The sequence below is a fragment of the Herpailurus yagouaroundi genome, unplaced genomic scaffold (assembly GCF_014898765.1).
Source record: "Herpailurus yagouaroundi ecotype Mexico unplaced genomic scaffold, PumYag 191, whole genome shotgun sequence".
Lineage (NCBI taxonomy): Eukaryota > Metazoa > Chordata > Mammalia > Carnivora > Felidae > Herpailurus > Herpailurus yagouaroundi.
The window spans coordinates 580738-592847 of record NW_024412422.1 but is presented as its reverse complement, the minus strand read 5'-3'; the positions used below and the strand labels follow the sequence as shown (position 1 = coordinate 592847).

At 44.3% G+C, this 12110-nt stretch overlaps 1 protein-coding gene, 1 long non-coding RNA gene and 1 gene segment (V, D, J or C); 1 reads left to right on the top strand and 2 right to left on the bottom strand.

Annotated features, from left to right (window-relative positions):
- Window positions 1–12110, bottom strand: part of LOC121010111 (immunoglobulin lambda variable 3-9-like) — a gene marked incomplete at its 3' end in the record, with an annotated part of 226055 nt that overhangs the window by 100071 nt on the left and 113874 nt on the right.
- Window positions 1–12110, top strand: part of LOC121010136 (uncharacterized) — a 67999-nt gene that overhangs the window by 3167 nt on the left and 52722 nt on the right. The gene's annotated exons all lie outside the window — the stretch shown is intronic.
- LOC121010132 (immunoglobulin lambda-1 light chain-like) overlaps window positions 1–12110 on the bottom strand; it is a 152113-nt gene that overhangs the window by 96125 nt on the left and 43878 nt on the right. For 9 of the 23 annotated variants that reach the window (XM_040443499.1, XM_040443514.1, XM_040443498.1 and 6 more), the window contains exon 1: window positions 10742–10802. The exons of 9 other annotated variants lie outside the window; for them this stretch is intronic. In XM_040443499.1, the coding sequence (XP_040299433.1) occupies window positions 10742–10787 (46 nt within the window). In that variant the 5' untranslated portion in view covers window positions 10788–10802. Of the gene's footprint in view, window positions 1–10052; window positions 10352–10741; window positions 10837–12110 lie in introns of those variants that run through there. 5 more of the 23 variants (XM_040443507.1, XM_040443488.1, XM_040443522.1 and 2 more) reach the window with 5 other exon arrangements.

The window sequence follows — 12110 nt, the reverse complement described above, 5'->3', positions numbered from 1 at the left end:
CTTATGTTCATCTGTTTTGTATCTTAAGTCGTCATATGAGTGAATTCATATGATATTTGTCTTTCTATGGCTGACTAATTTCGCTTGGCATTATACCTTTTAGCTCCATCCAGTAGTTGCAAATGGCAAGATTTCATTCTTTTTGATTGCTGAGTAATACTCCATTGTATATAGATACCACATCTTCGTTCTCCATTCATCCATTGATGGACATTTGGGCTTTTTCCATTCTTTGGCTATTGTTGATAGAGCTGCTATAAGCATTGGGGTGCACGTGCCCCTTCAAAACAGCACACCTGTATCCCTTGGATAAATACCTAGTAGTGCAATTGCTGGATTGTAGGTATTTCTATTTTTAATTTTTTAAAGAACCTCCATACTGTTTTCCAGAGTGGCTGCACAAGTTTGTATTCCTACCAGAAGTGCAAAAGAGATCCTCTTTCTTCACATCCTCACCAACATCTGTTGTTGCCTGAGTTGTTAATGTTAGCCATTCTGACAGGTGTGAGGTGGTATCTCATTGTGGTTTTGATTTGTATTTCCCTGACGATGAGTGACGTTGAGCATTTTTTCATGTGTCAGTTGGCCATCTGGATGTCTTCTTTGCAGAAGTGTCTATTCATGTATTTTTCCCATTTCTTCACTGGATTATTTGATTTTTGGGTGTTGAGTTTGATAAGTTCTCTGTAGAGTTTGTATACTAACCCTTTGTCTGATATGTCATTTGCAAATATTTTCTACTATTCTGTCAGTTGCCTTTTAGTTTTGCTGATTGTTTCCTTCACTGTGCAGAAGCTTTTTATTTTGTTGAGGTCCCAATAGTTCATTTTTGCTTTTGTTTCCCTTGCCTATGGAGACGTGTTGAGTAAGAAGTTGCTGCGGCCAACGTCAAAGAGGTTTTTTGCCTGCTTTCTCTTCTAGGATTTTGAGGGCTTCCTGTCTTACATTGAGGTCTTTCATCCATTTTGAGTTTATTTTTGGGTATGCTGTAATAAAATGGTCCAGGTTCATTCTTCTGCATGCCACTGTCCATTTTTCCCAGCACCACTTGCTGAAGAGACTGTCTTTATTCCATTGGATATTCTTTCCTACTTTGTCAAAGATTAGTTGGCCATACATTTGTGGGTCCATTTCTGGGTTTTCTATTCTGTTCCATTGATCTGAGTGTCTGACAGTACCATACTGTCTTGATGATTACAGCTTTGTAGTGTAGCTTGAAGTCCAGGATTGTGATGCCTTCTGCTTTTTTTTTGTCAAGACTGCTTTAGCTCTTCGGGGTCTTTTCTGGTTCCATACAAATTTTAGGATTGTTTGTTCTAGCTCTGTGAAGAATGCTGGTGTTATTTTGATAGGTATTGCATTGAATATGTAGATTGCTTTGGGTAGTATTGACATTTTAACAATATTTGTTCTTCCTATCCAGGAGCATGGAATATTTTTCCATTTTTTGGAAAGAAATTTCCAATTTCTTTCATAAGCTTTCTATGGTTTTCAGTATATAGATTTTTCACCTCTTTGTTAGATTTATTCCTGGTATGTTATGGTTTTTGGTGCAATTGTAAATGGGATTGATTCCTTGATTTTTCTTTCTGTCACTTCATTATTGGTGTATAGGAATGCAACCGATTTCTGTTGCTTTGATTTTATATCCTGCCACTTTGCTGAATTCATGGATCAGTTCTAGCAGTTTTTTGGTGTAATCTTTTGGGTTTTCCATATAAAGTATCATGTCATCTGTGAAGAGTGAATATTTGACCTCCTCCTGGCCGATTTGGATGCCTTTTGTTTCTTTGTGTTGTCTGATTGCTGAGGCTAAGACTTCCAATACTATGTTGAATAACAATGGCGAGAGTGGACATCCCTATCTTGTTCCTGACCTTAGGGGGAAAGCTCTCAGTTTTTCCCCATTGAGGATGATATTAGCGTTGGGTCGTTCTTATATGGTTTTTATGATCTTGAGGTATGATCCTTCTGTCCCTACTTTCTTGAGGGTTTTTATCAAGAAAGGATGCTGTAATTTGTCAAATGCTTCCTCTGCATCTATTGAGAGGATCATGTGGTTCTTGTCCTTTCTTTTATTGATGTGATGAATTACATGATTTTTTTGCAAATATTGAACCAGCCCTACATCCCAGGTATAAATCCCATTTGGTCGTGGTGAATATTATTTTAATGTATTGTTGAATCCGATTGGCTAATATCTTGTTGAGGATTTTTGCATCCATGTTCATCAGGGAAATTGGTCTGTAGTTCTCCTTTTTAGGGGGTTCTTTGTCTGGTTTTAGAATCAAGATAATGCTGGCTTCATAGAAAGAGTTTGGAAGTTTTCCTTCCATTTCTATTTCTTTGGAACAGCTTCAAGAGAATAGGTGTTAACTCTTCCTTAAATGTTTGGTAGAATTTCCCTGGAAAGCCATCTGGCCCTGAACTCTTGTGCTTTGGGAGATTTTTGACTACTAGTTTGATTTCTTTACTGATTATGGGTCTATTCAAATTTTCTATTTCTTCCTGTTTCAGTTTTGGTAGTTTATATGTTTCTAGGAATTTGTCCCTTTCTTCCAGATTTCCCATTTTATTGGCATATAATTGCTCATAATATTCTCTTATTATTGTTTGTATTTCTGCTCTGTTGCTTGTGATCTCTCCTTTTTCATTCTTCATTTTATTTATTTGAGTCCTTTCCTTCTTCTTTTTGATCAAACTGGCTAGTGGTTTATAAATTTTGTTAATTCTTTCAAAGAACCAGCCTCTGGTTTCATTGATGTGTTCTACTGTTTTTTTTTTTTTCTTTTTTCTTTTAGTTTCGATAGCATTGATTTCTGCTCTAATCTTTATTATTTCCTGTCTTCTGCTGGTTTTGGGTTTTATTTGCTGTTCTTTTTCCAGCTCTTAAGGTGTAAGGTTAGTTTGTCTATCTGAAACCTTTCTTCCTTCTTTAGGAAGGCCTGGATTGCTATGTACTTCCCTCTTATGACTGCCTTCGCTGCATCCCAGAGGTTTTGGTCGGTGTGTTATCATTTTCATTTGCTTTCATGTACTTTTTAATTTCCTCTTTAACTTCTTGCTAGCCCATTCATTCTTTAGTAGGATGTTCTCTAGTCTCCAAGTATTTGTTATCTTTCCAAATTTTTTCTTGTGGTTGACTTCTAGTTTCACAGCGTTGTGGTCTGAAAATCTGCATGGCATGATCTCAATCTTTTTGCATTTGTTGAGGGCTGATTTGTGTCCCAGTATGTGATCTATTTTGGAGAACATTCCATGTGCACTGGAGAAGAATATATATTCCACTGCTTTACAATGAAATGTTTTGAATATATCTGTTAAGTCCATCTGGTCCAGTGTGTCATTCAAAGCCATTGTTTCCTTGTTGATTTTCTGTTTAGATGATCTGTCCATTGCTGTAAGTGGGGTGTCAAAGTCCCCTGCTGTTATGGCATTATTATCAATGAGTTTCTTTATGTTTGTGATTGATTTATATATATGGATGCTTGCACATTTGGAGCATAAATGTTTACAATTGTTAGATCTTCTTGGTGGATGGACCCCTCAATTATGATATAATATCCTTCTTCATCTCCTGTTCCAGTCTTTATTTTAAAGTCTTGACTGTCTGATATAAGTATGGCTACTCTGGCTTTCTTTTGTTGGCCATTAGCATGATAGATGGTTCTCCATCCCCTTACTTTCAATCTGAAGGTGTCTTTAGGTCTAAAGTGGGTCTCTTGTAAACAGCATATAGATGGATCTTGTTTTATTATCCATTCTGTTACCCTATGTCTTTTGATTAGAGCATTTAGTCCATTGATGTTTAGGGTGAGTACTGAAAGATATGAGTTTATTGCCATTATGTTCTTGTGGAGTTGGAGTTTCTGGTGGTGTTCTCTGGTGCTTTCTAGTCTTTGTTGCTTTTGGTCTTTTTTTTTTTTTTTTCATTTTGTCTTTTCTCCTCTCAGAGAGTCCCCCTTCAAATTTCTTGCAGGGCTGGTTTAGTGGTTATGATCTCCTCTAATTTTTGCTTGTCTGGGAAACTTGAACCTCTCCTTCTATTTTGAATGACAACCTTGCTGGATAAAGAATTCTTGGCTACATATTTTTTCCAATTCAGCACATTGAATACATCCTTCCACTCCTTTCTGTTCTGCCAAGTTTCTGCTGCAAACCTGATCTGCCTTCCCTTGTAGGTTAAGGACTTTTTTTTCCCTTGCTCCTTTCATGATTCTTTCCTTGCCTGAGTATTTTGTAAATTTGACTATGATATGCCTTATTAATGGTCGGTTTTTGTTGAATCTAATGTGAGTCCTCTGTGCTTCCTGGATTTTGATGTCCGTGTCTTTCCCTAGGTTGGGGAAGTTTTCTGCTATGATTTGCTCACATAACCCTTCTACCCCTTTTTCTCTCTCTTCATCTTCTGGGACTCCTGTGATTCTGATGTTGTCCCTTTATAATAATGAGTCACTGATTTCTCTTATTCTTGAATCGTGCTCTTTTGCTTTAGTCTCTCTGTTTTTTTCTGATTCATTATTCTCCATAAGTTTGTCTTCCTATATTGCTGATTCACTGCTCTGCCTCATCAATCCTTGCCACCATGACAACCATTCAAGATTGCAGCTCAGTTATAGCATTTTTTAAATTTCATCCTGACTAGCTTTTACTTTTCTTATCTCCACAGAAAAGGATTCTATTTTCGACCCCAGCTAGTATTCTTATTATCATGATTCTAAATTCTGGGTCAGACATCTTGCTTGTATATGTGTTGGTGAAATCCCTGGCTGCCATTTCTTTGTGCTCTGTCTTTTGGGGTGAAGTCCTTCATTTCATCATTTTGAAGGAAGAAAAGGAATTAATAAGTTAAAAAAATTAAAAAATTGAAAACAACGCACACGCACACACAAATCAAATAAATGATGCTAGATCCTAGGTGTGTTTTGGTCTGGTTATTGAAAGGAGCTTGCTAGATTACAGAAAAAAAAAAGGGTGGGGGGAGGAACAAAAAGAAAAACAAGAAAAAAAAGGAAAACGTTTGAAAATTTGAGAAAATCAATACAATGAAATAAAATAAAATGAAATGGTGGAAGTAAAACAGAATTTGAAAAAGTTACAAAAGTGTAAAAAATATAGTAGAAAAAACAAAGAAAAATATTTTTAATAAAAATGGAAATAAAAATAAATGTTTTCCCTTTCTGAATTCAAGAAAAAGAAAAGAAACAAAAAAGAAAAAAAAGAAAATTGAATAGATGGACCAGTGAACAGACTGAAATATGATTGAAATTATATCGTTTTCCCCTAGAAGTCAAACTATGAAGCACTTTATAGTCTGTAAACAAGCAGGCGGAGAGATTTGTGATGTTCCTGAAGAGTGAGGTTGGCCCAGTTGGGCAGGGTTTAGTGTAATGGTTTCATTCTCCACTAGATGGCACTGGTTAGCTTACTGGGGTGGATTGTTGTGGCGTTTGTAGGTGTGTATGCGCATGCACGGGAGGGGTGAAAATGGTGTCACCCAGCTACCAGTCTCTGACATCAGAACTCTTTGCTCTCCCTGTCCAGCAATAGGGCACTTGTCCTTTGTTTCCGGCTTCTGACCACTCCCTGCTTTTACACTGTCTGTGACCAAGCCATCAGGTTGCCTCCCTCCTGAGTTTTATCAGGTGGCACCTCCCTCCTGAGTTTTATCTCAGATGTGGCTGTGTTTCCTGACCCCTCACTTCTGAGGGACTGCGGCTTTGACCCATTCTGGCCATCTGGGGGAGGGTCTCACTGAGCAATGGCCAGGTGCCAGCCACACCTGGGAATGTTCGTGGGACCGTGCTGCTGCTGATGCCCAGAGACTGCTGCTGGGTGCCAGCCCACCCCAGAAAAAATTTACGCAATTGTGTAGCAACAGCGTTTCAGGGATTATGGAGAATCACAACACACATCTGGCACCAGGCTTCACCCTTAATGACCTTGTTCCAGCACCAGTGAATGTGGTTGTTCTCTGGGGTCTTCTGGGACCAGGTGGCTGCACAGCCTCTACCAAATATCCTTCTAGTAGTGGAACTGCTTTTCCCCTTGTGGCCCAAGAACCTCCTGGACCCCATTCTCTTCCTGGGGATTCGTCCTTCCCACCAGAGCACCGCCAGGTATTGAGCTGCAGAGTTTCAGACTCTGTGCTCCTCCTGTTTATAGAGTCTTAATGGTATTTAAACCCTCTCCTGTCTCCTTTCTCCCTTTTTAGTTCAGTCCCTGTGGCTCTTTCCACTTTTCCACTTTCTCTCCAGTTGCTTTGGGGGGGGGGTTCTTTTCTCCCTCATCTCCGTCCTCTCTCTGCAAGCAAAAACAGCTCCCTGCCCTCCACAGCTTCTCTCTCCCTCAGTTCACCTCTCCACACCATGTACCTGCTGAATTCAGGTTGTGCAGATTGTTGTCTTAATCCTCAAATAAGTTTTCTAGGTGTACAGGATGGTTTAGTGTTGATCTGGCTGTATTTCATGGACACGAGATGCAAAAGAAACTTCCATGCTGTTTTCCACCATCTTGGGTCCTCCCCCTAGGACTCTATTTAGACTTCATTTTTAAGGGTTATTTTCTGTAGATGAAGAATTGTTTTTCTCTTTCAGTAATTTAGAGATTTTAATCCATTGTCTCTCACAGGCATTTACACCAATGCAAAATCCACTAGAATCCTCCTCTTTGTTCCCCTGAGAGCAGTGTCTTTTCCTCTGACTGCTTCTACCACTGTCTCCTTTTCACTGCAAAGAACATTTGATATTTATAGGGCTGTTCCTTTTTTCTTCTTATTTCTTGTGGCTGTGGTTTGTTGAGATTTTTAGACCTGTCCCTCTTGAGTTTCATCACATTTAGAAGATTTTGGCCAATAACTTTTGAATATTTTTCCATTTCTGCACCTCCACTTTCTCTCCCTTTCTGACACAATCACATCCTATTCCCTTGCTAAAGGTGCCTAATAGCTTGGTGGTTCTCTGTTCAATTTGAAAACTTTTTCCTCTTTTTCACTTCGCACTTTCCACACTGTGTCTTCAGATTCCCTCATGAATGCTTCCTCTGGAAAACGTGCTACAGTGTCCTACCCAGGAGGGGCTGGGCCAGGACCAGGGAGGACACCTAATCCTAAGGCCTGACCAGCAGCTTCTCAGAGACGTGGGGAGAATGGGAGCCAGGCCATGGCAGCAGCATTTATGTGCCACTATCCATCATTCTCTGTCACTTGATTCATTGCCAGGCACTCCCACTGCTGTGGTAGGTGGCACAGCAATGGCCAACCTTGTCCTGGCCCTCTTTTCTGTTTGTGCTCAGGGAGAGCATGTCCTTAAATTCCATCCTCAGATTTGGACTCAGATGGTTGCTTATATCTGTATGTATAACCAGCTCGGGGTCCTGGCTTGGCTTCTCCTGGCACTAAGAGGTATGTTCATGAGCTTATCTCCAGAGGAGCTGGGAGTAGGTGCTCCCCAGGGCCTCCCCAGGACCATTGACCTGGAAGGAGGCTGTCCCAGGTCAGGGATGGCACAGAGCCAGTAAGAGAGGAGAGGAGAGGGGTCTGGAAGAAGAAAGGAAAGCTGAGTCAGAGATTACTATCCTAGCACTGAGGGGAGAGAGCAATGTGGACACAGGTGAGGGCAGGGCCCTGACCCCATGGACCCTGGGTGGGAGAGAACAGGTCATCTGTGCCACATACTGTGCCTCCCTATGGGCTTTTCACCTGTGCAGGAGCAGCAGGGGAGCAGGAGTGAAGCCACACAGAGTGAACCTGGGACTAGGAGCACTGCAGGCTCACCTGGGAGCTGTTCCACATGCAGATACCTGGACCCCACCCCAACCTGCTGCACCTGCAGCTACATCTTGTGGAGACGCCCCCCACCCGCCCCATCAAGGGACTGTGTGCTCACTGAGCTTCACAAGCTGAAGTTTAGGCCACTGTGGAAAATCTCACTTCCTCTGCTTATCTCCTATTTGGCCACCTGGGACATGGGGCTTAACTGTCCTGCTCTGGTCAAGTGAACTTGATTCAGATTCTAGACCCTGTAGTGATAGGGAGAAAATGGGTTAAGAATGGACTCTTTCACCAGTCACATGGAGTGTGTGCTGTGGATGGGGTGAGACCCCAGGGAATATGGGGTGCATGGCTCTGGAGGCAGAGAGTGTGCCTTGTCTGCTTTTGTCTCCTCCTGGGGGTGAATCATGTGCAAGAGAGGACGGCACTGGTTGGGGCATTTCATGGTGACTACACGGGGGAGCTGGGTGTCTACTACACCATTGGCACAAGCATGGGTGTGTATGGATGCACGAGATCCCCTAATACTCCCTGGGTCTGTATTACAGTCATAAATGCACCACAATCCAATTCAGCAGGTCTGATAATGGACCAACTTTCTAGAATGAAGGTCTAGTCCTACCAATGGGCAGTGATGGTGACTAGCTCAGGTATTTGCTGTGGGAAGGGGATGGGTGGGTGGTGGGGTAGTCAAAGAAATGAGCAGGGTAGAAATAACATGTGTTTTTTCCTAATGTTGTAGGAATGTGTTTGGATGTATATTAATCATAAGTTTCTGTTTAGTTCTCCTGCTACATCCAATTTATCCTCTAACATCAGATGTGTTAACAACAGTTAACTTTATTTCTCAATATTGAAGTTATAGGATGTCAAAACATCTGGGACAAAAATAAATATCCCTAACAGAGAAAAATGTATTTTGTATGCTCTTGGGGGGTAAGACTGAGCATGTTTATAATTGTTCACTGGGTGGTTTCATCATATTTGGTGGAATCATTGCTGTCAACATCTCTTAATTGGAGACGGTGATTTCTGGGGATGTGGGTGGATTTCATACAGATAAGGGGTCGCTGTGGTGGCTTGTTAAGTGTCCGTACTGACAGGCTGAACTGTTTTTCACAGAATTATTTTCTATGTTTTTGAGTAAGGTGGGAGTAAGGAGACATTCTTGTACAAGATTTGGGGGATAGAAGTGAGGCAACACCCATTTTGTGGCTCACTCCATGGTTGTGTATCTTCTGGTCACGTTGCAGAAGGAGGCAACTGCCTCAATGTCCCTCATTCACCCTTAGGATGGATGTGACTCCCTAACTTGCAGAGCACCTAGTGTGTCTGCATCTTTTTTCATTGTATAAAAATACTGGAATGGTCTGATCTGTTTGGGGATTGGACAAGCACATTGGTGATCTGGGGGAGAAATGCCAGCTCTGTGAGTATATAGTGGCCTCTGCAGGTCCCTGATGACCCTGTTAGGGATGCAGGTCATCCTGGATTGGGTTCCTGAAAGCAGACTCCAAATGGAGAAGTGCCTGTGTAGGAGATCTGGAAGGAGGAGAGAGGTCAGACTGGGCAGGAGAAGTGACCCACACAGAGTGAGACATCAGATGAGGCCTCATTCCTGCAGGGAGCTCTAAAGTTGGGACCTTTCAAGACATGTGAAAGTGGGGCAGGGCCTGGGCCTCTAGGCCTCAGGAGATTATTTAACTGAACCTCTCTGAGAAGGCAGTTTTCTGAAGCAAGAGTCCTTGGCAGTGAGGAGCACCCCTGTGAGCTGTCAGAGGCTCTAGGCAGTAGTGGGTGAGTGTGTGAACCCAAAAGACAGGGTGTGGGTGACCCCACGGTGTCTACTGCACTCAGGTGAAGGTGGCTCCACACATGACACCAGGGCTTCAGGACCTCAGGTGAGCTGGGAAATTTGGGGCTCTAATCCTTGTCAGTTGTGAGAGCAGTAGCCCACAGCCACCACATAGAAGTGCAGAGATAATGAGCCCTGGACAAAAGTCCCCGTGTCTTTTCTCTACCTAGGCCCTCTGTTCCCAGTTCACACCCAGGACCTGAGAAGCAGGGAAGCCTAGTGCTGTCAGCTGAATATTCACTCTGACCACCCCCCCCCCCATGCAGAGCCAGCCTGGGGGACTGGATGAGAGGGACATCTGAGGTCTTCAGGAGACCTGGGCCAGACCAGCTCTGCTTTGTGCACAGACCTCCAAGGGCTGGAGGAGAGTGTGACACAGACAGAAGGGGTTTGTGTCTCACTTCCCCATTTGCCTGTGTCACTGTGAGGATCATAGTTGCTACCATATGACTGACAGTAATAGTCAGCCTCGTCCTCGGCCTGGGCCCCGCTGATGGTCAGGGTGGCCATGTTCCCCGAGTTGGTGCCTGAGAATCGGTCAGGGATCCCTGAGGGCCGTTTGCTGTCCTCATAGATAATCAGCACAGGGGCCTGGCCTGACTTCTGCTGGTACCAGTAAGCATTTTTACTTCCAATGTTGTTTCCTCCACATGTGATCCTGGCCGTCTGTCCCAGGTTCACTGACATTGTCGGGGGCTGAGTCAGCTCATAGGAGGCCACGGAGCCTGCAAGAGAGAAAGTGAGAGGTGGGTTTCCAGCCTGGTGTGTCATCCCCCGAACACTCCCACCTGCCTGGCTTAAGCTCCAGTGATTCTCTAGGCCCCAGTGTCCACTCTGCTGTCATCTTAGTCCCTGGGGCCCATGGGCCCGCCTGGTGGATGGAGCCTTTGAACCAATGAGAACCACCCCCCTCCTTTCCCTGGGCAGGTGCAGCCCTTCAGGGCTCACACAGATCAGTGATCATGGTGGGGGGATATCACCCCACCAGCCCCCCATCCCACAGCAGGGTCTTGAGCATCCTGTCCCCACTGAGACTCCCCTGCTGAGTTCAGAGTCAGGACCAGGCTTGTCCCGGAACCCTGGGCCTGGGGTGGGTGTGAGCCTGGGCACAGCACCTGTGCAGTGAGCGAGGAGGCCGAGGAGGAGAGGGATCCAGGCCATGGTGGAGGTGCCTCGATTCTGTTCCCTGAGGTCCTGAGGCTGGGCAGGGTTCCTCTCAGGCCTGACTTATCCCCTTGCTGGAGATACCTGCTGTTCATGCAAATCAGCCAGGGCTCAGGGGATGCTGCTGAGGAGACTTGTGGTTTTAAAAATGGGCTCAGCCCCAAGGGACACAAAGATTCTGTGTCCCTTCTGCTTCACCCTCTGATCCCATAGTCTGGGGTCCACAACTCCATCCCTCTCACTGTCCTGGTGTAGCTCCTGAGCAGGTGTTCTCACAGCAGAGCTCAGAGTTGGAGTCTGTCTGCATTTTCTGAACTTTTTAAAGAATGTTTACTCTCCAGGTGACTGGAAGAGCTTAGGTCAGTGCGGTGTCCTACCCAGGTCTATGTTGGGGAACTTCAGAACCTGAACAAATTCCTCCCTTGCCAAGTGCACATGGAGTATTAGGGAGCCACGAGGTGTGGTAGGATTGTGTCCTGAGGGAGAACTCGTGGGACAGGAGTCATCCATGCCATGCCTCAGTAGCCCCACAGTGTATTCAGTGCCAGGGACAGACCAGGCTTGAAGAAGGTTTGGTAGTAACTGAGTTTAGCAGGAATGGGCTGGGCTGGAGAGGCATGAAGTAAGTACTGGACCTATGCTAGAGACAGAGGCAGATTCTACAGAAGACAGATCTGAGAGACACCAAGTCAGAATTTTACAGCACTATCAAAAGTAATACTGTAGAAACTTACACCTTTTTCTACTGGTGTCAGGTCATCGCAACCCACCTTCCCCAGCTGTTAGAACAGCTGATGTCTAGATGCTCCCCATGTCCAAGTGGCTTTGCCAGGTGATCTCTGCTGCCCTCTGGTGGCTGCTCCACACTGGCTGCTGGAGGCACAGGGAAATCCTTTGCCCAGCTGGAGATTCAGAACCCACTGCTCACATCCTGTTTCCCTGATTCCTAGACTACTGATCCCAGGGGAGGAACTGCTCCTCTCTGTGGAGTCCCTGCCACCCTCAAGACAGGCAGGAAGAAATCAAATTATCCATGAAAATAGAAACAGCCTGATGTGAGGAGGAGAAAGCAGGGCCCATCTGAGGTATCATTGCTTATATCTTTGGGGTGATGGTTGGTCACGGGTGTGGTTCCAGGGTTTGGCACCACAGGTGACACAGCATTTAGGAACTGTGTCTTACTGGTGCTGGCTCCTGGTACACAAAATAGGGTGGTGGTGGCTACCACTCCAAAGACAGACACAGAGAACACTCACCCAGCCATCAGTTATTCAGATTCACTTGGGTTGGCACATTCTGTCCTGAGAAAGGAGTGTGAAC